This window comes from Gambusia affinis, linkage group LG10, assembly GCF_019740435.1.
Source record: "Gambusia affinis linkage group LG10, SWU_Gaff_1.0, whole genome shotgun sequence".
NCBI lineage: Eukaryota > Metazoa > Chordata > Actinopteri > Cyprinodontiformes > Poeciliidae > Gambusia > Gambusia affinis.
Genome location: NC_057877.1, coordinates 29352834 through 29378698, shown reverse-complemented (window position 1 = coordinate 29378698; position 25865 = coordinate 29352834). Strand labels below are relative to the sequence as shown.

Sequence of the window (25865 nt, the reverse complement as noted above, 5' to 3'; positions counted from 1 at the left end):
CCACCATAAACAGACAGAATTATGGGAGGAGGTTCTGATTAGATATGATTTTATGTCTTTATGAGCAGGTCAGGAAAATGAAGATTAAAACAGTTTATCTGCTATAAATGATTCCAACTCACCAGTTACAGTTCAGTTAAAATGATACCGTTTGTGTTTCTGCGTCATTAATAAACTGATTATTGGACACGATTTCTGATGGCCGAAGACTTAAAGTCTAATAAATACCAGCAGAATCAGAATTAAATGACTTAATGTGCTATAATTTACTAAATAAGTTACGTTTGTCCACTTTCAACTTGAGGGCCAACAGAAATCTGCCCCTGTTACTGCAGAGGTTCACAAAAACAGTGTCATGTTTTTGAAGTCAAAGTTATGATGGAGTGGGCGTGCTGTGGTGGCGTAGAGGACAGCACGACCTACATTTGGAGGCCTTCAGTCCTCGACACGGCTGTTGCGGGTTCGATTCCCGGACCCGACGACATTTGCCGCATGTCTTCCTCCCTCTCTCCTGTCAGCCTGCTGTCATATATAAGGGACACTAGAGCCACAAAAGTTATTAAGGAATTGGTTCCCTGCTGAGGAAAAAGTTGATTTATTAAATTTTTTTAGTTGATATTTAATGTTTTAATTTAGTATTTTATTTCAGTTTTAAAGTTTGGGTGTCTCTGAATACTTACTAGAATAAAATGTAGTTTCTGATATTGGTGACAAGGATGTGCTGTAAAGAATATGAAGACAAGAATGCAGCTCTTGCACAGAATTAGAAATAATTTAGAATAACACTGAATCTCAAGGCTTTAGGAACAGTGAGCTCAGATTAAATTATCACATATTGTAGATTATCAACAAATTATCTTGTTTGTACAAATTTATGTTTTCATGTGTGTTGAAAATTATTTTCCTCTTTGACTGTAATACACTCCTAGATTTCTCATGTTTTTCCATCTTGATTATCAAGGTTTCATTTAATACTAAACATACTTGACTACAACCTGTCCAGGGTGACCCGCCTCTCGCCCCGAACGTAGCTGGAGAGGAACCAGCAACCCTCCCGACCCCATTAGGGACAAGGTGTTAGAAAATGGATGGATGGATTGATGATGTCATTTGACAAAGTATAATGTTTATTGCTTGTTTAATTGATGACGGTCACTTTGAACTGCTCAGATAAACTAGACGTAGCATCTGCGGCCAGCAGGGGGCAGCAGAGCAGCAGCCCACCGGAAGTAAACAGAGGCTGGAGCGCAGCGCCACAGGTAGCATCAGGTAGCATCATGTAGCTGCGGCTTTCAGCGGGTTCTGCTGGTTCTGCTAAGTCTTTATTCTGACTCGAACATGAAGCGAACAGAACCAACCTCTGGGAGGAACCTGTGAGTTTACCAGCAGCTTTAATCCGAACCGAACCGGCAGCGGTACCGAGGTTAGCTAAACTTTCTGCGTGACCTTCTGTCTACCAGGTGACCATGTGACTGTGGGCCCGAAGTGGGTCAGTTTGGGGTGCTGCTGTGGTTCTGAGGTGATGGAGACCTGGACCCCGAACCCCCGGGCCAAGCCGTTCATCCCGCGGCAGCAGAGGAGCTGGTACCTGACCTGGAAGTACCGGCTGACCCAGAGGAGGAGCCTCCGGCGGTTCTGTCAGGTCAGCCCGGTTCTGGTTCTGGTTCTGCAGGCAGGATCTCCTTGGGTCACCATGAAGGATGTTTGTCTGCAGAACCACAGCTGTTCTCTCTGTTGCTGGTTTAAAACCCAGATCTGAGTCCAACCCCCCGGTTCCGAGTTCTGACTCAGGTTCGGTTACTTTTAAAAGAGTTGGAGTTCTGGTTCTGTTCGAAATAAATAAAAATCCTAAACCTGCGGGAGAATGGTGACAGCCAGAGGTCCAGTTCGAGTACTGCTATCATACTAATTACATTAATATGTAGAAATGAGTAGTAGTTCTGTTTAGTCAGATATTTTAAAGAATAAAATATAACTTAATTATAACTGAAATGAAATTAGCAAAACAAGCTGAGCAGACAAAATTAGGACAACAAAGCTGGTGTAGAAACAAGAGGTCTCACTTCAACATAAATTAAAGGTGTGCGTCGGCTTTACTTTTAGTTAAAACTAATGGAGGCACTCAATTAAATGTTTTGTGTTAATTTCATGCTCTGTAATTAATCACATTTAATCAAGAATTATATATAAAATTAGTAACATTTTCAATACAATAAACCTTTTGGCTGCTAAATTATTAAATAAAGAGACATATGAGCTCAACAACAAAGATATTTATAGTTTTTAATCGTGTATTCTGATCTTCAGCCAGCAGATTGGAGCAAAGTGTTTCATGAAGCCCTGATCATGGAGCGTATTCAGAAATCTGGACACTGACATTTGCATTACTGCTACATGTTTAGCATTCAGATGCTAGTTTAGGCTTCATTAGCTTCTCTGACATGCTAACGTCTTTTAGCACAACTTGGACACACCAAGTTATTTATTTATTTATAACAGTAATCTGTTATAAATAAATTGAAATTAAGGTGTCAAAACTCCGGCTCTAGTTTGTCCATGGTTAACCTGTTCCAGACTCTGCTCTGGTTCTGGACTCGGCTCCAGTCCGGTCTCGGCTCCGGTCCGGTCCGGCTGACAGATGGACCCGTGTGTTTGCTCCCCAGGCCAGCGCCGTGCTGTTCCTCTTCGTCACCGTTGTGGTGAACATCAAGCTGATCCTGGACACGCGGCGAGTCGCTGATGAAGACGCTGCCGATCAGGAATACGGTCAGCAAACGGTTTCTGGTTCATTACTGATGAATCTGGAATATTTACTACAGATAATTATGAAAGCAGTGAATAAAGATTTAATCCAACAGATTATCGTTAATTTGGCTCCTCCAGTCGTAATGAAGCAGAGGTTTGTGCTAACGTTCGTATTTATTCCAATTTTTCTGACTTCGTTTTGTGGAAGACGTTGTTCCCAACATGGAGACTCCTCGCCGGCCGGCCAGCGGCAGGAAGGTTCTGGACATCGAGGTTTACTCCAGCCGCTCCAAGGTCTATGTGGCCGTGGACGGAACCACGGTGAGCAACCCGCCAGAGCTTCAGGACTGGTCGGCCCGGTTCTGGTTCTGGTTTGGTTCAGAGTTCTAATGGCTCTGCTGCACAGGATGATTTATGGTTCTGCTGTGTTCTCCTGCTGTAATGGATCCACTGGGTTCTGGTAAAGCAACCAGAACCAACTGAGGCAGGAGGTTCTGGAGATTATAAACTGAATGAGAGCAACTGCTGCCCCCTAGTGGCTGAGCTCTGGATTGCTCCTTCAGACTAGCCAGTAGCAATTAGCAAACAGCTGGTGGAACTGCTGAGCTCATTAAAAGAGCTGCTGCTCAGAGCAGCGCTGGTAAAACCTTAAGCGTTAACAGAGGAGCCATGTTGGAACGACTTCCTGGGGGCGGAGCTTCAGAAACAGCAGGAGGTTTTGAAGAGACGGACATAAAACCAGGAAGTACCGTTTCTTTTAATGTTTGATGTTTATAACTGAAGGTAACATCGTTGCTGCTGTAAAATGTCTGTATCTGCCTGGATCTCTGGTGCTGCTCCTGTAACGGGCTTCCCGACCCGCTGCAGGTTCTGGAGGACGACATGCGGGAGCAGGGCCGAGGCGTTCACGTCATCGTCCTCAACCAGGCCACTGTGAGCGCCGCCGGTCACCGTCTGCCGCTAACACCCACCGGCCGGTTCTGATTGGTCCGTTCTCCCGTTCCAGGGTCATGTGATGGCCAAGCGGATCTTCGACACTTACTCCCCCCACGAGGATGAAGCCATGATCCTCTTCCTCAACATGGTGACCCGCGGCCGGATCCTCATCTTCACCGTCAAGGTGGGCGTGTCCGTCGGGGAGGGCGGGATTTCTGTGTGCGGTTCTGCTGACCGGGCCGGTTCTGTCGGACAGGACGAGGGAACGTTTCACCTGAAGGACGCAGCCAAGAACCTGCTGAAGAGCCTGGGCAGCCAGGCGGCGCTGGGCCTGAGCTGGAGGGACATGTGGACCCTGGTGGTGAAGAAAGGAGGTCAGACGGTTCCGCTTCTGGTTCTGGTTCCGCTTCTGGTTCTGGTTCTGGTTCTGGGTCTGGTTCTCGTTCTGGAGCCCAGTCTGTTAAAAATACACCAGTATTCAGATTTTAAACCCTTCAAATTCCTTTTTTTTTTTTTCTGTGAAAACTGAAATTTTTAGTCAGGGATTATTTTAGGGACAGTAATTTGAAAGTATTTTTGTTTGACTTTTATTTCATTTACAGGAGAAATTTGATAAACAAAATTAGAAACAGCAGCAAAACAAGCAAGAAACTTGATTAAAGGATCTAATAAAATATGAGCTAAAATGGTCTTAATGTTGAGAAATGTTCTCATTACGTTTTCTGACTTTTAGCAAATATAAATAACTTTGATTCTGACTGACCTGAAACAAGGACAGTTCGATTGGATTTAACTTCAGGCAGTTGCTGCATTTCCATTACAAATATGTCCAAAACTTAATAACTCTTCATATTTAGCTAATTTCACAAATGCTGTGTTTCCAGTAAAGAAGAAATGCTATTAAAATCACACATGAATAAGTTTTTTCATAAAATAAGTCATTAAAACATGCGGCTCCATCCTCCTCCAAATACTTCCTGTTCTCGTCTTCTTTGTGGTTTCTGCCAGTAGAAACATCCAGCTGTTGATCATGAGAGTCATGATGAGAAAAAATTGTTTCCATTGCAAATTTCTGAGATTAACTGATTTTGATACGGCTCAAAAAAACCACATCATCCTGGCGCCAAACTTTCTATCAAAAGCTAAGAGTTTTTGAAGTCTCCGTGTTTCCAGGTCAGGAATTTTTGCTCCGTGTTTCCAGGTCAGGTGTACGGAGAGAAGCACTCCAAGTCTCCGGCTCTATCCACGTGGGGCGACCCGGTTCTGCTGAAGACCGAGGTCCAGCTCACCGCCGCTGAAGGTATCCGAGCCGCAAAACATCCTCATATTTCTAAAGTAGAGATGCAAAATATTAAACAGTCCAATAAAACTGGACTGATCTTAAATATTCATTTCTATCTGGTTTCTGTTTTTGTTTCTGAGGAGGTCGTGTGACCTTTGGTTGGTCAGCGACCTTTGGTTGGTCATGTGACCTTTGGTTGGTCGTGTGACCTTTGGTTGGTCAGCGACCTTTGGTTGGTCATGTGACCTTTGGTTGGTCGTGTGACCTTTGGTTGGTCAGCGACCTTTGGTTGGTCAGCGACAGCGATGCAGCATTGCAGGATGTGAAGCGCAGATATTTTACTGTCTAAGTTAAACTGATCCTCTCCTCTTATTGGTCGAGTATTTTTTAGTAGCTCAGCTGATGAAATCTGTTAGCTGCTAGCTGTTAGCTGCTACGCTCACACTGCAGAGAAATGAGACCCTAAAGAAACAAGCTGTGCAGCAAGTTTGCAGCCGGACTCTGCTGGATCTGTCCTGAGAGAACCAGCCGACCTGCAGAAAGCCTCCTTCTGTCTCTGACCTGTCAGTGGTTCTGCAGAGGCCGAGTGCCACTGGGCCGACACGGAGCTCAACCGGAGGAGGAAGCTGTTCTGCAGCAAGGTGGAGGGATACGGCAGCATCTGCAGCTGCAAAGACCCAGCGCCCATCGAGTTCAACCCCGACCCGGTGAGTCGCCGCACTGATCACAGAACCAGAACCAGCCTCAGATCGCAGCTGTTGGTTTAAATCACGTTCAGTGGCGCAGCGCCGCCCCCTGCTGGCTGAGACCTGAACCCTCAGCATTCTCTAGCACTCAGTCTGGTGTTGCTTCTCTGTTTTCATCTGATAACTTCTAGTTACATCTGATCTGGTTGATCCAGTTAAATGTCGTCTGCTGGCTCCCAGTAAAACCAGTTAAATCTGATCTCTGCTTGCAGCTTCCCAGTAACAACGTCTTCAATGTCCCAGTGGCCGTCATCGCTGGGAACCGCCCCAACTACCTGTATCGGTGAGACCCGTTTCCAGACACTGCTGGTTAAAAAAGGACCTGGTATGAAGAAAACCAGAACTTTTATTTTGAAGGGTATAGCTGGAGCTTCCTGTCTGCTTGCAGGATGCTACGCTCGCTGCTCTCTGCCCACGGAGTCAACCCGCAGATGATCACCGTCTTCATCGACGGATACTACGAGGTTCAGACGCTCGGCTTCAGCTTCCCACCTGCATGATGCTGCCACCGCCAGGCCAGAGCCTCCCTCTAACCGCTGTGTGTCTGCTCCAGGAGCCCATGGATGTGGTGGAGCTTTTCGGGTTGAGGGGCGTCCAGCACACGCCCATCAGCATCAAGAACGCCCGCGTCTCCCAGGTAACCAGAGCTCCCAGTTACACCAGAGCTCCCAGTAAGACAGGAAATAAAAGTAATAAATATCATATAACATTGAATTGAAACAGTCTTTTTCAGATTGTTTTTGTTTTAAACCCCAAAGTTTGGAAAAGTTTTCAAACTGACCTTGAAAATGCTTGAAAGGTTCTTGAATCTTCCAGTTTGCACGTTGCTGTGACCGGCTGGTTTCCTGTTGTTTCAGCACTACAAGGCGAGTCTGACGGCGACCTTTAACCTTCACCCTGTGAGTCTCTGCATCGACGCTCCATCATGGTTCTGACCGGGTCCGGTCTCATGACAGAACCTTCTCTGTGTTTGGACAGGATGCCGGGTTCGCCGTGGTTCTGGAAGAGGACCTGGACATCTCTGTGGACTTCTTCAGGTTCTGTTCAGCTGAACTCTGACGTAAACCCAACCGGGTTTCCTGTAAATATCATCTGCATTCTGCTGCGTGGCCACTAGGTGGCGGGGGTTGCAGAATTAGGTTTTCAGACAGACCAGAGTTAGAGAAACAGCACAAATAAATCTGAAACTGCAGAGTGGATGGGTGTGGCTAAACGGAGATGGGCGTGGCTAATCTGAAAGGGGCGTGGCTAAACGGAGGTTCACTTTCCACTGTAAACATACAGCCAGATATTATTGCAGGGTGTCCGCTCATCTTGAAAATATTTTCAAATGTTTTGAACTTATGTATGTAAAATCAAGGCCTTTAAATGTCTTAAATTAATTTAAAAACTCTAAGTTGGTATGTCAGTCAAAGGTCTTGAATTTTGTTCTTGCTGGAGTTTTCTGTCAGGCAGATGTTTAAATTGTGCTCTAACATCTTCATAGTGTTCTGTGCATGATGTCTGCCATCCTTAAAAAGTCTTAAATTAATCTACTTAAAATTAAGGTCTTAAAATGTCTTAAATTCATTGGGCTAAACAATCATTAATTCATTAGTTGGCCTTAAATACATTAATCACATGTCTTATATCTTATTGTGGTAGAACTATTCAATCTTATATATTATATGTAAGACTTTTCTGTCCCCTTGTCTCACCCCTGTCCCTCCCATCTGACCCCTGTCCTTCCCATCTGACCCCTGTCCCTCCCATCTGACCTCTGTCTGACCCCTGTTCCTCCCGTCTGACCCCGGTCCCTCCCATCTGACCCCTGTCCCTCCCATCTGACCCCTGTCCTTCCCATCTGACCCCTGTCCCTCCCGTCTGACCCCTGTCCCTCTGTCTGACCCCTGTCCGTTTCCTGACAGCTTCCTGAGTCAGACCATCCACCTGTTGGACCAGGACGACAGCCTGTACTGCATCTCAGCCTGGAATGACCAGGTCAGTCCCGACAGTGTTCCAGGTGTTCAGTTCCAGGTGTTCAGTTCCAGGTGTTCAGTTCCAGGTGTTCAGTTCCAGGTGTTCAGTTCCAGGTGTTCAGTTCCAGGTGTTCAGTTCCAGGTGCTGTCTGTGGGCAGGAAGGATCTCCAGTAGCAGTCAGTCTCAACAAATCTGAAAAGGCCTCTGACTGGAGTCTGTGGTTTTATAACAACCTCATGACCAGAATGACATGTTACGGATCACTATCCAATATTCCACAAGAAAATGTCCTGGATGACTCTGTCACTGCTGATCCACCTCCTTTGCTTTTGCCGTTCCTCTTTGAATCTTTGTGTGTCATCACCTGGAGTCCAGGTGTGTTAAACCTTTGCTTGGTTTGTGAGCAGGGCTATGAACACACAGCGGAGGACCCCGCCCTCCTCTACCGGGTGGAGAGCATGCCCGGCCTGGGCTGGGTGCTGAAGAAGAGCATCTACAAGGACGAGCTGGAGCCAAAATGGCCGACCCCCGAAAAGGTCTCGAACATTGAGACAGAAAAATTAACGGACAGATGTAAAAATATTCACTTTTAGGGATGAGTTATATGGACTTAAAGATTTACAAGCTTCTGGTTTTGATATTTTGTTGTAATTTTGTGATGATGAAAATAATGTTTTTAATAATTATTTCTTATTTTTTATGCAACTGTATGACTTACATGAAAATCATATCAATATCTTACTTTAAAATTTATTGATGTTTATTGATACACCATTATTGAACAATGGAGGAAACACTTTAAAATAATATTCTTGACATTACAGTAGTTTGGGTTATTTTTAAAATTATTTAGTGGAATTTTTGTGACGAGGGGGAATAAGATCAAATCTTATTAGAAATTTATTATGGTAAATGATAAACGATTCAATAAATGTCCATGTCTGATCTACAAATCAGAGAAGACATATTTAAAAACTGAATCTGAATGCAAATGTATTAATAAATCTAATCTGACAGCTTTCTTAAAGTTTAGAGTAAATTTTAGAGAAACAGATTAAATAAGATCTTAAAGAGAAATGATGATTTGATTTGATGGAAAACGTAGATTTTTCTTCTGGTGCTGCAGCTCTGGGATTGGGACATGTGGATGAGGATGCCGGAGCAGAGGAAAGGCAGAGAGTGCATCATTCCCGACGTGTCGCGCTCTTACCACTTCGGCATCATCGGCCTCAACATGAACGGATATTTCCATGTGAGAACCCAAGGATTGCTTTCACAGAAACATCACATACACACAAGTTTGTATTTCTACCCATACTGGGACCTTTTGGGTCCTCATAATGCATGTCAAGCATAAAAGGTCCCAGAAGATACATAAACAAGTATACACACATACACACATTAATTTAAGCTCATTTTAACCCTCTCTGACCATAAACGTCTAAACCACATATGTCATAGTCAAGGCCCGCGGGCCACATCCGGCCCGCGAGAAGATTTTCTACGGCCCCTGGGATGATATTAGAACCGGCCCGCAGCAAGCCGGCACCCCGTCTGAAAAAATGCGAGATGCACTCGCTCGATCAGTCCGGCCCTCGGCTTGTAGCTAGATTTTTTATTTGGCCCTCCGTCCATTTGACTTTGACACCCCTGGTCTAAACAATCAAATGTTTTGATTTAAGTCACAAACATAAATCTGAGTTTTAGATTTTTCTGGAAAGTTTTCCTAACCTGTACTTCCCTCTGACAGCAGGTCTTCCTGCTACTGTAGCTCATTGTTAGCTTCGATGTTAGCTGCATTGCTAAGTCCTTGAATGTGTGGCTTTGGATAAAACATAAACATGTTTGACTGAAGGGATGTAGGAGTTTCAAGTTGGGTAAAATGAACTTTATACCAGTTTTTATCTGACTTTGGACAAAAACTAATAACCTGATTTAACAGCAAACAGACCAAAGTTCAGACAATTTCTGATGACGTTATGGACTTTATGTTTTCTTCTTCTTCTCTTCACAGGAAGTTTATTTCAAGAAGCACAAGTTTAACACGATTCCCAACGTTCAGCTGAGGAACGTGGAGAGGTGCGTTCAGCAGCCAGGAGCTGTTTTCTGGATCTCTGTTGATTCTCTGACCGTTTTTCCTGTTTCTCTGCTTCCTAGTTTGAGGAAAGATGCATACGAGGTGGAGATCCAGAAGCTGCTGAGGTGAGAGTCGCTGCAGAACCAAGGATCTTGGTCGGGTTGTGACGTCTGTTTAAAGTTTCCCACGGCGGTCCGGATGTGTTTGTTCCTGATCCAGGGAGGCGGAGATGCTGGATCATTCCAGGAATCCCTGCGAGGACTCATTCGTCCTGGACACGGAGGGCAAGACCTACATCATGTTCATAAAGATGGAGTCTGAGCTGGACACGTCCACTTGGACCGAGCTGGCCAAGGTACACGCTCTCCGTCTTCCGGGTTGGGAGGTGGAAGGGTTTTCCGTGGATGACGTGGCGTCTCCGTGTTTTCCATCAGTGCCTCCATGTTTGGGACCTGGATGTTCGAGGATATCACAGAGGACTCTGGCGGCTCTTCAGGAAAAGGAACCACATTCTGGTCGTTGCCGTGCCGATCTCTCCGTACTCGTAAGTAATTCTTGGGCGGGAAGAGAATATCAAACTCTGTGCTTCACATTAATGCCAACATCAGGGGAGAAAAAGCAGCTTGAACTCCTTAAATCTCCTTTGTTTGATCAATAAACGAGAATATGAGGTTAGAGTAAAAACCATATGACTTTATTCTATACTATTTTAGCTTTACTCTCTTTTTTTATTAAGCTCTGTCGTATTTTATGCACCAAACAGAAAAAATATAAAACAATTCAAGCTGTGACTGATTGAATTCTGGGTTTTGTCAGAAGTACATCACAGTATCATTGACATAAAGATAGAACTGATTCAGATCTGATCCCAGAACAGATCAGCTGATCTTGCTGCTGGTTTACCGCATCCTGTCCTACAAACAGAAGTAGCAGTAACAGCGCCCCCTAGCTTAATAAAGAGAAGACATTTAACCTCACTCTGTTCACAGAAAGGTTTAAATATGAGGAGGAATTAGGAAATTTTCCATCTTTTGAAAGCTGCTGGAAAGAAAACATTTAATAAATTGTTAAAAAGTCTTGAAATCCAACAATTTGTTATTTTTATTTTAGTTTAAAAGCTAAAATAAAGTCTATGCAGCAGGGGTTTGTGATGGACCGAGTAGAAAACAGGAGGAGTCACAGGAAATATTAGAAAAATAATTATTTTTATTATTATTTTAACCCAAAGTATCATATGACAAAAAAGATCTGAGCTCATAAAAGAGGTCAAAGAATCAAAACTGAACTCAAATGTAAACAACACCGACGGGCGAAGACACAACGGAGGAACTACACAGAAAACAGTTACTGACAAATAACAGTGCAGCTAAACCAAACTAAACTCAACAATGAACATCAAACTTTAATTACAGATATTTATTTAAATACAAAAACGTTTCTAAACAAAGAAAACACAAATTCCTGCCAGCAGGAAGTGGTGCTGCAGTGCAATCAGCATTTAAGCCGCTGAGCTCTGGTCCGTCTTCAGTCCAGCAACTCAAAGGCAGGTGAGGACAAACAAACCAGAGTTCAGCAAACAGAACCAACTTGAAGTTGATATAAAAACATCTGCTTCGTTTCCAGATGTTTCTTAAACTGCCAGGTTAGAAGCTTCAGTGTCAGAGTGACGTTGATCAGTTGGATGGATAAAAAGCTCGACATCGTGACGCAGAGCCTCACTTCACTCTGGTAGTTTTAAGGATTTTTTCAGCACAGGTTGCCTTTATTTGACAGCAGCCTGACAGGAAGGGGGGCAGGAGGAGAGAGGCGTGGGGCGCCGTGCTAACCGCTGCGCCACCGCTACGCGCTAACCACTGCGACACCGCTACGCGCTAACCACTGTGCCACCGCTACGCGCTAACTGCTGCGCCGCCGCTACGCGCTAACCGCTACGCCGCCAGCCGCTTAACCGCTGGCTGCCGCCGCACGCTAACTGCGCACCGCTACTGCCACTGTTCTCTCCTGTTCTGGTAGCCTTTGCTGAAATTTCTCTTTGGTAAATTCTGTAAAATATTTTAAGGTTTTATTGGCTCTAGTGGCCTTTATTTGATAGGAAAGTAAAAAGAGAGGAGGAGGAAAACATCAGCAAAGGTCACCAGGCCGGGAATCGAACCTGCGACCGCCGCAGCGAGGACTAAGGCCTCCATATGTGGGCTGTGCTCAACCCCCAATTATTATCATTTTATACAATTTGAGCTCTCTGACGAACTCAACTAGTTTATTTTCTTTCATTTCCTTGGAAAATCAGTTTTGTCAGCTGAATGCAGCCGGTTGTTAAGGACCGGTGGGAAGTAATCGTGAAAACATAATTTCTGATGATGTTCAGTAAAACAACTGGAGGTTATTAATATTCAGATTGTTTGGTTGGACAGGAAGTGATTTACAGGTCAAAGGTCAGATGGAACTGGGTGAATGGTGTTTGTGGTTTTCCCTCTGCAGCGTGAAGAAACCGGCCGCCCTCGCCCCCATCCACCTGGAGCCGCCGCCCAAAGAGGAGGGGGCGCCGGTGGAGCAGCTGTAGACCCAAACGGCTCCGCTGGAACCAGAACCGGACAGGAAATTCTCCTGGACCTTTGGGTCTCAGAACGGAGTCAGTCTGGAGACGGAACGGTTCCATTTAACCCAGTAAGAACTGGAACCCAGAACCATCCCAGTTATTAATATGAACTCTTCATGCTCTGAAACTGAAATCTGGTTTTAGACAATTGGAACCGGCCAGGTTTTCACCAAACCGGTTTAATGTTCAGGATCCTGGAGGACGGAGTTTCAACCTCAACCTGCTGCTTACGAGGAATCGACCTTTGACCTGCCCCGTCTGGAGAAACTACTGAACTCTGAACATTTCAGATTTTTATGTTTTCAACCTTTTATATTTCTACTAAAGTTCTGATTGGTGGATTTTTAAATGTTACAACTTTTAAGACTCAAAATTATTCAAACGATGACAGACATGATTATTGAAACTGGAACCTGGACTGGATCTGGTTCTGCAGAATCCCAAGCAGAACTTCTGATTGGTTCTGCTCCGGGTTCAGCATCAGCTGAGGGACGTTCTTAACAGAACACTAAAATTTTTACTCTTTGTTTTGAATCCAGACTGACCTGAAACATCAACGGGACTCTGCCGCCCTCTGGTGGCCGTTGCAGATTCTTCCACATGAAGCCCGGTTGGTTCTGGCTGCTGAGATTCAGCTTTTAGAAACAAAATGAAATAAATCCTGCCCATCCTGGAGGCAGACGACGTCTTCAGGTTCAATTAGGCTTCAGCAGTAAAAAAGTCCAGATTTTCTTTCATTTTTTTCCAATGAAATGATGTGAGGAACAGAATCCGACCGGATCCGTTTCCAGGAGAAAAACCTTTTTGGGATAGTTTGTTTAGTAAACTTTGGCAGCGTTTATATGACAGCGTTAGGACCAGAGTAAGAAAGGAAAAACTAATTAATAATGTCCAAATATTACAAGAATAAAATCACAATAATGTAAAATAGTCATATTAATATGATAATAAAGACATAACAATGTTAGAATAAGAGTTAAAATACAATGAAACTTTATGTTCATATTATTTAAGCTTTCAACACTTTTACTTTATTGTCATAATTAATATTTTTTATCCTGTTAGTTCAAATTATTCAGGATAAATTTGAGTCTTATCTGATCTGCAGTGTTTCTGTTTTTATGTTTGACTTTATGGATTGTTAATTTTAGTTTGCCGTGAAGCATCTCAGTGACTCGTCTTGGACTGAACGTGTCAGATGTTTTATTTCTCCGACTGAATAAAGATGTTTTTAATTTTTTCTACTGTTTAAATCGTTTTTATGTCTGAATCTTCTGAAGGAGCTCGGATTTCTCTGCGTCGTCCTGATTTCCCTCAGGAACATCCTGGGAAACCAAATGAAGGGCCGGGATGTAAATCTGTGGTGTCCTGGTTCCTCTGCAGGTTTGGTGGCTTCCTGTCCTTCACCTTTGACCTTCACAGAGTCGCTGATCGTCAGCAGAGTTTCGCCTTGCTGCTCTGCAGTAAATCAGATTAAAGCCTCGGCAACATGAAGGCGACACGGATCCAAGAGGAGAGTTCAGGTGTAAAATGTATAAATAACCCCACAATGAACCCAGATCAGAGAAATGGATCAGAACCAACATGAACTGAACAGCCAATCAGAGGAAGAAGCCACCACTCCTGAAGTTTCTATGATTTTATCCACATCACTGGTCAATTTAGCTCAAGATGTAAAAGAACAAGATGAGTTGATGAGATCAGCTCTGCATCAGGGTCAGTCACTTATTTCCACCTACTGGTGGGAGACTGGTACTACAGTGTTGCTGTTGGCAGACCAGCAAAATGACATGAACATAAAAACTTTCTCTACAGAAACGCAACTTAAAAAACCTGAACTTTCCTTTTTAAAATATGGAACAAAATGAACCAGAAATATGTTGAGTAAGAAAAGATCCAAATAAAATTTTATTCATTAAATATATTTATAGTTCATAGATATTTAAAACTTCTCTACTGAATTGAAATCAAGCTAAACCTCAACAGGAAGTGTTAAATATGTGGCAGCAAAGCAGAGGACAGCATCAGGATCTACTGCCTCTGCTGGCTGGGAGGAGGAACTTCAGCTGACTTTCTCATCCAGGTGAGAGAACAGGTACATGGAGACGATCATGGCAGCGATCTGAGGAGCAGGAGAATCAAAAATATGATTTGTAGATTTGTACCCACCTGTGGTTCTGGTGAGGCTCACCAAGCCAATCAGCTCTCAGCAGGTTGAACCAGTGGCCATTTTCCACTTTGACCAAACTGAGCCGAAGCCACAACGACTAAATGTCATTTTATGGTTCGGGTGGTTCTGTACTTTTACCTCTAGGAGTCCCAGTCCTGCTGCCACGCCTCCCACAGTGCAGGTGTGTTTCCTCAGAGTCTTCAGGATGGGATCAAAGCAGCCCTGAAGGAGGAACATCAGATCATCCTTTTGTACAGGGAGATATTACAAACTAAAATAATATTTAATAACCTGCAATGACAAAGAAAAAAGACAATAATCTGTAGAGAGGTTTTACCTGGACAGGTGAGCGCGCCGCCTCCGCTGGGCTGCAGGGGGCGATGTTGGTGGAGCAGCAGCTGGGTGGGAGGCTGATACCGTTCTGCTGCTCCACCTCTGACCCCAGTAAGTCGGTGTAGTTGGAGAAACCGCAACACTTCAACTGGCGGGAAACACGTAGAAACACTGAAGACTGATCAACACTTTAATCTGAGGCTGAGTCAGTTATTTTCCTGCAGGAAGGTCACTGTGAAGGTCAGTCTGAAGGTCACTGTGAAGGTCAGTCTGAAGGTCACTGTGAAGGTCAGTCAGGAGGTTTATTACCCGGTGTCTCTCACCTCTGCCATGGTGGCGTTCCAGATCCCAGTGACGGTCGGATCGCTGCCGTAATCATTCTGCAGCGCGGGAACCGCCCACGCCTTGAGGATACCTTCAGCCTGGAAAACACAAAGTTTAACAAGAAACATTAAATTCATTAGATCTACAGAGAGCTGCGTCCAATGAAGCAGATTCCCAAAGTACCGAACTGGATCAGAGAACCTGTGCACAAAACAATCTGGTCACTGTAACCGACGTTTCTGGACAATAAATGATCGATAAACGATAATATTGTTTTTTTGAGACCATTTTCAGTTAATAATGGTAATGCTAATAACAATGAAGGAACACATTCTCAAACATCAACAAAGTTTAAATTCTAATGAACGTTTAAAACTGAAACTGGAAGAAATTTTAAATATTCAAAATAAACAAAATAACAGAAACAATAAATCAAATGAATCATGAAGTTTCTGGTTGAGACCAAAAGTCCAGACTGGAAACTTATAAGATAAGATTTATTAGTGATTGTCATCAACAGATTACAACGTGCTGGACGCCAGTTAAAGTTCAGATTATATAAACAAACACAACACACAATATAAATATACATACATAAAAAGATGAAGAAACAAACAGACATCAGAAGATGTTTGCAGAGTCTCAGAATAAACAGAGTTTATATTTTTAACAGTGATGTTAAGAGCAGAAGTTCTTATGTCTTTAAATTTAGTGCCATGATTGTCATCAGTGCTAAATTCATCATCCGGTTTTCATCAGAAAGGAGATTATTGATCTCGTTTCAAGTTGTCGTGTGATTAATTGATTTATTGCAACAGACCCAAAAGTAAAAACTGAGTTTTTCTCCTCAGTATTTGAATCTCGTTTCCTGAAAGTTGTTTAAATCTCCATCATCTGTGGATCAAATTCTGGACGATAACGTTCCTCACTGTCTGTTTTACTGTTTCTCTTCCTGCTCTCACCTAAAATATCGTTTCCTCTTCAGAAAACCAGAAGCTTGTAAATCTAAACTGTTTCTGTGGGCAGAAAATCCCAGCAAATCAAACACAGTGGAGGGAAAAGCTGATTGAAGGAGGCCGTGTTTCTGGGCGGCTCCTAATCGCCAAATTAAATAAATCTTCTCCTCACAAATTAACAGGAAAACTGGAAATGAATCCAAAGTCGCCGAGTCGTTTTTACATTTATATCGATGCTTTTAAAGCTTCACTTTCTGTTTGTCCAGAGTTTCTCCTCCTGCTTTTCTGATTTGATTAATAATCCTGTGGCGCCTCAGACCTGCAGCATGGAGGAGGCGCCCCAGTGCATGCTGGGACATTAAAACGTGGAGCATCACTCCCCCTCCTGCAGCAGGTCAAACTGAAAATCATATTTTATTTCATTCGTTACACTGGGACAGAATTTAAAAAATATTTTAAAACTTCTCTTTTAATACAGCAAACGTTAAAAATCTATAAGTTTTATGAATTGGGTCTGTCATGGTGGATTATTAATTATCCCAGTAATTATTGTGATAACAGGTTTTTATACTGATATAATAATAACGTTAATTTTGTAAAGACTCTGGAACTGGAAGATATTTCAAATATCCAAAATAAAACACAATAAAATGAATTATTAATTCAGACTGGAAATTATGGAGCTGATTTTAATTTGTCATGTGATTAATTGTTTACCAAATCTAGGCTTAAATTTCTAGATTTTAGTTTTTCTTTTGATTTTGTTCCAAAGGTCAAAAGGTTTGAACTCCGCTGGGATTTTGTAAAACTAAAATCCTCCCAAATATTTTTGTCCAGATTCTGGTGAAACATTTCAGCATCTCAAATAAGACAAAAGTTACTTTCTAGAAACGTTTCAGCAACAAGCAGAAGTTTGTTTTTAATTCCTTCATGTTGATGAAAACATTGTTTTACTGATAAACTGAAACTTTTCTCAAATCAATATTAAAGTATTATAAAGTGTTTTTGTTCATTTTGTCTCATTTAAGCAGCAAAATATTTATAATAAATAAACTAAATAAAATGACTTGGTCAGAATTTGGGTTTTTCACTGCGTTTTGTTCTGGAAGGTTCTGCTGCTCCGGTCCGTTTGAGTTTAAAACCCGATTCCCCCTGCAGCTTCCTGTGTGTGTGTGTGTGTGTGTGTGTGTGTTTTATGCAAATGAGCTGCTTTGCATATAAAATGCTTCGGCTGCAGAGCGGCGGTTATAAATTATTCCTCAGGGAATCGGAGGCGGAACGAGATCTGAGCTGAGGAAGAGGAGGGAGGATGAAGAGGATGAAGAGGATGAAGAGGATGAAGAGGAGAAACCGCTTCAGATCCACACAGATTGGATTTATAGAAAAACACATCAATCTAATTATATGATGATTGTTTACACTTTATTATAGTCTGATAAAAACATATTTACATATTTATTATTTATATTTATTCATATTTATAACACTAACATTTTTCATATTTACATTTTTGTTCATTAGATTTATCAGACCAGTAGAGGTCAGAGTTCACAGTGAAAGTTTGGAAAGATTTTTCACATTTGGTAACTATATAAGAGTTTAAACATCATTTAAAACTTTATTATTAACGATTTATGACTTTTTCATTGTTGCATATTTTACTCAAATTTCCAAGAATATTTTGTGTTTTAGTTTTTTGCGTTCTAATATTTTGGTGGAGGCTTTATAGAAATTATAATAATAATTATTATTATATTTTTAATAAACTCACGAAGGAGGAGTAGGCCAGAACCACGACTCCAGCTGCCGTCTGACAGATGAAGATGATGAAGATGATGGAGAAGAACTGCAGGATACAGACATCAGAGGTCAAAGTTCAGACCTGCTGACCCCAGCCCCCCCTCCCCCCCCACTCACAGTCAGCAGCAGACACTTGCTCTCCCAGTGAGCTGCACATCCTCCCAGTGCTCCCAGCAGCACCAGTGTGGTTCCCATGGCGATGCAGAGGAGGCCGACGTTGACGAAGCGCAGCAGCTGGTTGGAGAACGGCCCCAGCAGGTGGAGGAAGGGGTCGCCGCCCGCCGTCACCCAGGTTCCCATGGCAACCAGAGAGAGGCCGCTCAGCTGCAGGACCAACAGAGCATGATGGGAACACTGGAACCAGACTGGGAACACTGGAACCAGACTGGGAACACTGGAACCAGACTGGGAACACTGGAACCAGACTGGGAACACTGGAAGCAACCAATTGACTCTTCAATCATGGAACAACTAACCGCTCAGATAACCAACTAACTAATATGTCAACATAAACCAACTAATAAACAACCAAACTATAAAGAAATCCACTAAAGATCCAAATGAAACGTCTGAAAGGTCCAACTGATCAGAACCGACCGACTGAACTTTTCCTTTCCTAAAACACGTCCGGCCCAAAACCATCCAGTGAGACGGATCAGAACCAGAACCTGAGAGGCAACGAGCCGGAAAGCAAAACCTGAGGAATCGTACTCACAAACAGCAGCAGGTGGAGGAGGGGCATCATCTGCCGGGTGGAGCGGATCATTTTATTCTGAATAATCAGAATAATCAGAATAATCCAGATTAAACCTGGAAGCAGAGAAAACTTCAGATGCAGGTCAGAATCCAGCAGCAGCGACACTGAGCAGGAGATGAAGAGCTGGGGAGACAGGGAGGGGCCCTTAGAGAGAGGGAGGGGCCCTTAGAGACAGGGAGGGGCCCTTAGAGAGAGGGAGGGGCCCTTAGAGACAGGGAGGGGCCCTTAGAGAGAGGGAGGGGCCCTTAGAGACAGGGAGGGGCCCTTAGAGAGAGGGAGGGGCCCTTAGAGAGAGGGAGGGGCCCTTAGAGAGAGGGAGGGGCCCTTATAGAAAGGGAGGGGCCCTTAGAGAGAGGGAGGGGCCCTTAAAGACAGGGAGGGGCCCTTAGAGACAGGGAGGGGCCCTTAGAGAGAGGGAGGGGCCCTTAGAGAGAGGGAGGGGCCCTTAGAGACAGGGAGGGGCCCTTAGAGAGAGGGAGGGGCCCTTAGAGAGAGGGAGGGGCCCTTAGAGACAGGGAGGGGCCCTTAGATACAGGGAGGGGCCCTTAGAGAGAGGGAGGGGCCCTTAGAGACAGGGAGGGGCCCTTAGAGACAGGGAGGGGCCCTTAGAGACAGGAGGGGCCCTTAGAGAGAGGGAGGGGCCCTTAGAGGGGAGAGACAGGGAGGGGCCCTAGAGAGAGGGAGGGGCCCTTAGAGAGAGGGAGGGGCCCTTAGAGAGAGGGAGGGGCCCTTAGAGAAAGGGAGGGGCCCTTAGAGAGAGGGAGGGGCCCTTAAAGACAGGGAGGGGCCCTTAGAGAGAGGGAGGGGCCCTTAAAGACAGGGAGGGGCCCTTAGAGACAGGGAGGGGCCCTTAGAGAGAGGGAGGGGCCCTTAGAGAGAGGGAGGGGCCCTTAGAGAGAGGGAGGGGCCCTTAGAGAAAGGGAGGGGCCCTTAGAGAGAGGGAGGGGCCCTTAGAGAGAGGGAGGGGCCCTTAGAGAGAGGGAGGGGCCCTTAGAGAGAGGGAGGGGCCCTTAGAGACAGGGAGGGGCCCTTAGAGAGAGGGAGGGGCCCTTAGAGAGAGGGAGGGGCCCTTAGAGAGAGGGAGGGGCCCTTAGAGACAGAGAATAAATAAAAAATAAAAAATAAATAAACGTAGAGATAAAACAGGATAAACCTGAATTCCAAAATGAACACAGTAAATGTCTGGTAAATGTTGCAGGTTATAGAAATGCTTTCTGCTCCCTTCAGGCAGAAACTGGAGGAGAAATGAGAGCAAAGCTGGAAAGTTAAACCCTTCTGAGGTTTTCCTCAGTAATTTGGCTTTAATGGCCGCTCTGAGTTATGACAGCCTGAGCCACAGCGCCGTTAACGCGCCGGTTCTTCATCTCTGTAAGAGAAGCAACTGTCAGGCCTCGTCTGCCATTAACCCTTTAATAACCTCGGCCTCAGACGCTGCCGGTGGCTCTGACTCGGAGTTGCATATTAATTCACAGAGAGCCGTTGGGACGGAGCAGAGCGCCTCCTTTGGTTCTCCATCTGGCGGTACGAGGAGGTGACTCAACCTGTGGCTCCGGCTTGATCTCTGCACCTTCAGGGCTGCGTTCAGGGTCCTCGTCTCCCTGCTGCTAATTAGCTAGCAGGGCTCATTTGCATGCAGCTCTTGCCTCCTTATCGGCTTTGACGTTATTCTTTCTCCCCATCCAGTTATCAGTTTCTTTTCTCCTTTTGTCTGTGCAGCTGCAATTATGTTCAGTCTGTTAATTATGGCAGCGTGAGACCAGCTGACCTCTGATCAGCCCCACATTTATCCTCCAGCACAAAGAACCTCGTTAAAACATTAGTCATATAACCAGGGGAAACAAATCATCCAAACATTCAAATTATTCTCAGCAAATATTCAGAATGCAGCAGGAAGCACCAAGGGCCATTACCCTAATGAGTGAAGGACAGTGTTTCACCTGAAACAGCCGTGATCAGAAGCAGGGAGCCGAGCTGGAGTCATGAATGAGCAGAACAAAGTCTGACTGAAGTCACATTTATCGCCGTTTTCACTCTTTAAAACATTAAACTGGCACAAAACTCCAACACCTGCAGCTGCTGTGGCTCTGAGTCAAACCAGCCTGTTCCCCTCCTGGCCTGTGGGGGCGCTGCATCAAGAACCACTGAAGGAAACCACACAAAAACCTCTGAAGAAGACAAATACCTTTTGTGCAAAATGGAAACAAAAATGGAGCGGAGTCAGATGTTTTATCTTTGGATAAAACCATGAGTCGTTTCTCCTGCTAGCGCTATGCTAGCTGCTACATCGTAACGGTGGGTGTTCCTTTCCACTGTCGCCTTGTGCTTCCTTGCTGAGGAGGGATTTCTGTAAATTCAACAAGAATCAGATTTTTGTGAAGTGATCCCACATGAAGCCGAGAGCTTTGGATTAATAAACGCTTCAGAAAACCTTTTAAACAAAACATCAACTCTTCTGAAGCTTCTTGGGCTCAAATGAAGAAGATGATGAAGGGAAGAGAGAAGAAGAACCAGAACTGATTCTGTTTTCTGATTAATGGCTCTCGCTATGTAGCGAGCAACGTGTCCTAATCAAAGTTTCCTCCTGGCCTCATTCCTTCTCGTTTTGGGGATCGATGGGAGTGCTGGAAGCTGTCAGCAGTAAATAGGCTGGACTCGCTCCAGGATGTGGTCATCAAACCTTCCTCCTCCTCCTCCTCCTCCTCCTCCTCCTCCTCCTCCTCCTCCTCCTCCTCCTCCTCCTCCTCCTCCTCCTCCTCCTCCTCCTCCTCCTCCTCCTCTACCTCCTCCTCCTCCTCCTCCTCCTCCTCCTCCTCCTCCTCCTCCTCCTCCTCCTCGTCCTCCTCCTCCTCGTCCTCCTCCTCTGCCTCCTCCTCCTCCTCGTCCTCGTCCTCCTCCACGTCCTCCTCCTCCTCTCCTGCTCAGTATCGACTGATTGTAAATTGTTTCATTTCAGGCAGAACTCAACCAGAAAATCTGATCACCTCTGAACCCGTCTCATTTTCTCTGCCTCAGTTTTTCTTCCTCCTCTTTGTTTCCTGAACCTGCTCAGGCTGCGATGTTCCTCATGGCCGGTTCCAGCTTGGAAACGGCTAAGCTAGCTCGGTAAATGTTAGCGATGTTCTGCTGTGTGGGGTTGCCATGTCTGTCCAACAGAAAACAGTAAAAACTTCAGCATTTCAGCTGCTTCTGCTCTGGAGTCCGTCGCTGTGAGACGGTTGGTTTTAAACTTTAAAATGATTTCATCATAAAGAGGACTGGGCCGAGCACAGAACCCTGTGGTACTCCCCAAACAACGAGGAAGATCTATATGGAGTCTTCCTCTCACGGTAACAAATGTTGCTGGACGATAAATCGTCCTAGAAGCTTTGTGACTGACAATAATACTGTTTGGATATTATTTTCCAGTGATATAATGATAATGGAATAATAATTGCATAATTACAGATTCTCAAAGATTAATAAATCTTAAATTCAAATGAACTTTTAACTCTGGAACTGGAAAACATTTTAAATATCCAAAATAAATTGGATTTATTTGAGAGCGTAAAAAACCCTTTGTGTTGCAATAAAAACAATAAAATATCTAAACTTTCCTGTTTTTAGTTAACCATAAAGAAAATCCATTTACTGAACATTTTGACATTTTTGTACTTTCGTATTTCCATTTTTCTTTGTGGTTTGAGGAAAATCTTCCTCTGATTCTCAGTAAATGAAACCCTCTGCTGCTTTGGGATGTTTGGGACTCTTTTCTAAAACTTGATCTTAAATATGAAGAGTTTCAACCAACCAGCAGTCTGAGCTGCAACAACTACAGCAGTAAAATTCATATTGTCATTATAGGTACATTAAATATAACTACTTCACACTGTAAGGTAACAATTCAGGTCAAAAATACTTTATTGGTCCCAAAAGGAAGTTCAACGTTGTAGCTCATTATCCAAGATTCTCCAAAGAGTTGTAGATGGTGATGACTGTAGGAAGGAAGGATCTGCTGTAGCAGTCTGTGTTACAGTGAATCTGAAGAAGCCTCTGACTGAAGACACTCTGCTGCTGAACAACAGGTTCATGACGTAGATGGACAGAGTTATCCATCATTCTCTTGATTTTATGAAAAATCCTTTCTGGCATTGATCGTCTCCTTTACTCCCTCAACTTTTGGCATGATAGTGACGCCATACAGGTTAAATCCGTCTCCTTGTTTGTCCTGTTAGAAGTAGCGTCTCTGTTTTCCAGAGTCATTTTCTCAGTGTGAGTAAGCAGGCGGTAAAGATGGCCGCCGCAGCGATCTGTTTACGGCGGTAAAGATGGCCGCTGTCTCTGGTTGGATTGTGAAGTTAGCACGGTCAGCAGACGGTCAGCAGACGGTCAGCAGACAAAGAAAAATGATAAACAGGAAGCTAACGGCTAACAGCGGGAGCCTTTAGTGCAGCTGCAGGTTCTGAGCCGGTTCTGTTGGGATGCGGAGTCGGGCCAGGAGTGGTCGGTTGGGATGTGATGCGTTCACTGACTCAGACTGCTGTCATCATTATCAACTCCAGACTTTCTTTAATTTACCTCTGGATTCTTCTGCTGCAGAATTATGACGCATGTTTTACGACAACTGCTTAAAAAGTGGGATAAAATGCGACGAGTCCGATCAGACTGCAGAGGTTTGGAAACTATTGGAAACATTTTAGTTCCATGAAAGGAAGCAGCAGCAATCGGATCCTTTAGGGATAAAAAGATGTGAGTTGGGACGATCTGACTGTGTCCTTATTGTTCCTCCTCACACTGATCGGCTGTAACTCTTCTAGCACAAGGTTTCCATGACTGAACATCCGTCTCATGTTGGTATTCCACCAGAAATGGTCTAATCAAATCCCCGCAGGGCAGGCTAATGCCCACTAAGTCTCCACCAGTGACAGCAGCTCAGATTTATTGCAGCTTTTTCTCTTTTTCAACATGTGAATGTTTTTCGGGGCTCAGGTGTTTTATGGTTTGATCAGAGCTCCTTTCAGAGGAAACTCGCTCAGCTGGGAGGTTATTTGCCCAGAAAAGATGTTGTTGTTTGGTGGGGGATTTTCCTTTAGCCTCCCGGTGGGGGCCATCTCCTGGCCCGACTCTGGGAGCGTCGTAACCTGACATCTGTCTTTAAAACTTGGCTGCTGATGCACCTTTGGTTTCCTGAGAGCAGCAGGCAGTCGGCTCTCACTGCCTGAAGTGTCAGAGCGTCCCGGTGGGCTGCAGAGCTTGACAGGAGAGGAAGGGTGAGGGGAGATGATCACCATTAACAGGGGACTCTCTGGGGTCATTCATGATTTTATTAGATGATAAGGAATGAGTTCAAGGTGGCAGAGGTCGTTTTTTCTTTTGTTCTGGAAACTCGTGATCATTTTACGAGCTGTAGCTCTGCTTCCTGCTAACGCTCCAGCTAATCTGGAAACAGAAACACTGATATTCTTGTCTGAATCAGATTCAAAAATATCCTTCATACAAGATTTGAACCTGTGCAATAAAGGCTTGAGTCTTTGTTCTAATTTTAATCCGATGAAAGAAACTCAGTGTGTGATCTACAAACTGTTCAAGGATTAACTTATTAGCCAGTGACGCTAGTGGATCATTAGTGGATGTAAACGACTCACAGCAATCTGTTAGCTTTAGCCTCATGACAGCCACATGTAGTGGTGGGAATCGCTGACTATAAAGTTGGTTATGCTAACTCTAACGCGCTAATCCTAAACATTGTTTCTGCTAAAGCGGTATACCATCATGGCTATTAGCAGAAGCTAAATTCAACCATGTTGATTCCATCCTAGAAACACAACATATATCTAGCTAAACAGAAAAAAACATATTACTAGTATTTCTTTCAACCATGTGGGGGCGCTGCACCAACAACCACTGGAGCAGAGCAACTTCCTTCTTCACCAGATGGAAACAAGATGGAGGCGTCAGATTTTAGTGTTGGAGGATTTCTCTTTAGTCTTTGGCTGAAGACCAGGAGACATTTCTGCTGCTAGTGCTAGGCTAGCAAGTTAGCTTTGGTTGGATTTACCCAGAATGCCCTGCGCTGTAGTTCACGATTTTTATGTTGTTTTGAAAGGAAATGCGTCTCTCAATAGTTGCTTTAATGTTTGTTTCCTGCATCTCCACCTTTAGGTCCTAGCTACTGTTTGGAGACCACAGCCTTCAGAATAAAAGTCTCCTTCAGCAGTATTGTTGCTGGATGGAGTCGGTGCTGCAGCGTCTCTGATGTCAGTCATGGATTGTCTTGTTGTATCGGTGAACCTGGTTTTGACGCTGCTGATGGTTTCATGGTTCCACCGCTCAGCTGTGTCTTCTGATCTGCGTGTCTTTGAAAAGAGACGGACGCCTCCAGAGCACGGGACGCTGACTGAACCTGGAAACCTGGAAACTGAACCTGGAAACCTGGAAACTGAACCTGGAAACCTGGAAACTGAACCTGGAAAGTGGTGAGAGAGTGAGGAGGGCTGGAGGGTGAGAGGAGAAGCTGCTCCACCAGGAAACCTCATCCTGCTTCACATTGTTCTGGTTTCTCCCCGACGGGAGGAAGTAAAAAACTTGACATTTCCCTGAATCCTGTAAACAGATTCTCAGATCTGATTGTTCATCGAGAGCCGGAAAATGAAAAATCTGTCATAAATGGAGAAAATCAAAACCTTGAACCTTTAAATTCCAGTAATGTTTCTAATAAAACAATAATATTTAGCTCAATGCAACTTTCATGCATGGATGCATTGAAGTCTGGTGGGAATGTTGTGCTTGGAATGGAAAACATTTGATGAAGCAGAAAATTAAACTTTGATGTAATCTGTAAATCTAATCTGGAGGTAAAACTTCTGGACTGAGTTTCAGACGGAGCCGTTTGGGATTGTTACGGTACCGGATCCTGATCCAAATCTTTCCCGCTCAGCAGCTGGAACAAAGGAGCCGGTTTCCAACAGGCTGCAGTACCTGCACCTGACAGCAGGGGGCAGTGTGGGACGTGTCTCCATAGAGAACAAAGGACTGAGCTGAACATCAGAGCCTGGATGCTGCAGGGAGAACAAAGAGCAGCAGACTTCCTCCTTCCTGCTGAATCTCTTTACAGATGAAACAATCAGACAACAGAAGAAGAAGAAGAAGAAGTCTTTATTTCCTCTAGTTTCTCCTTTATGCTGTTTGTTTCCCTTTTCTAAGGTGAA

At 44.3% G+C, this 25865-nt stretch overlaps 2 protein-coding genes and 1 long non-coding RNA gene across 6 annotated transcripts; 2 read left to right on the top strand and 1 right to left on the bottom strand.

Moving 5' to 3' along the window:
• Positions 1–1177: 1177 nt before the first annotated feature.
• On the top strand, positions 1178–13581 carry pomgnt1 (protein O-linked mannose N-acetylglucosaminyltransferase 1 (beta 1,2-)). 3 transcript variants are annotated; one of them, XR_006371822.1, is made up of 23 exons: positions 1178–1373; positions 1461–1642; positions 2664–2766; positions 2954–3066; positions 3613–3678; positions 3752–3865; positions 3938–4055; positions 4883–4981; positions 5543–5670; positions 5922–5992; positions 6098–6173; positions 6263–6346; positions 6567–6608; positions 6688–6746; positions 7617–7689; positions 8076–8204; positions 8795–8920; positions 9683–9747; positions 9826–9870; positions 9965–10100; positions 10180–10289; positions 12224–12409; positions 12532–13581. XR_006371822.1 is itself a non-coding variant. In XM_044128414.1 (22 exons), the coding sequence occupies exons 2-22, from the start codon at positions 1523–1525 to the stop codon at positions 12303–12305; spliced, it is 1959 nt and encodes a 652-aa protein (XP_043984349.1). In that variant the 5' UTR covers positions 1190–1373; positions 1461–1522; the 3' UTR covers positions 12306–13581. The 3 variants fall into 3 exon arrangements, 1 of the variants encoding a protein (XP_043984349.1); XR_006371821.1 differs by having other exon boundaries at positions 1190–1373; positions 12486–13581; XM_044128414.1 differs by having other exon boundaries at positions 1190–1373; positions 12224–13581.
• Positions 13582–14139: 558 nt separating this feature from the next.
• LOC122838117 (tetraspanin-1) lies at positions 14140–18768 on the bottom strand. Of its 2 annotated transcripts, XM_044128505.1 has the most exons (7): positions 18640–18768; positions 18042–18248; positions 17896–17970; positions 15168–15266; positions 14849–14992; positions 14650–14733; positions 14140–14463 (listed from the first exon to the last, which is right to left on the bottom strand). In XM_044128505.1, the coding sequence occupies exons 1-7, from the start codon at positions 18688–18690 to the stop codon at positions 14404–14406; spliced, it is 720 nt and encodes a 239-aa protein (XP_043984440.1). In that variant the 5' UTR covers positions 18691–18768; the 3' UTR covers positions 14140–14403. The 2 variants fall into 2 exon arrangements, with proteins under 2 accessions (XP_043984440.1, XP_043984441.1); XM_044128506.1 differs by lacking the exon at positions 17896–17970.
• A 2860-nt stretch (positions 18769–21628) lies between these two features.
• Positions 21629–25395, top strand: LOC122838129. Its single transcript, XR_006371839.1, has 2 exons — positions 21629–21783; positions 24820–25395. It is a non-coding gene; the product is annotated as an uncharacterized LOC122838129 (long non-coding RNA).
• Positions 25396–25865: the final 470 nt, after the last annotated feature.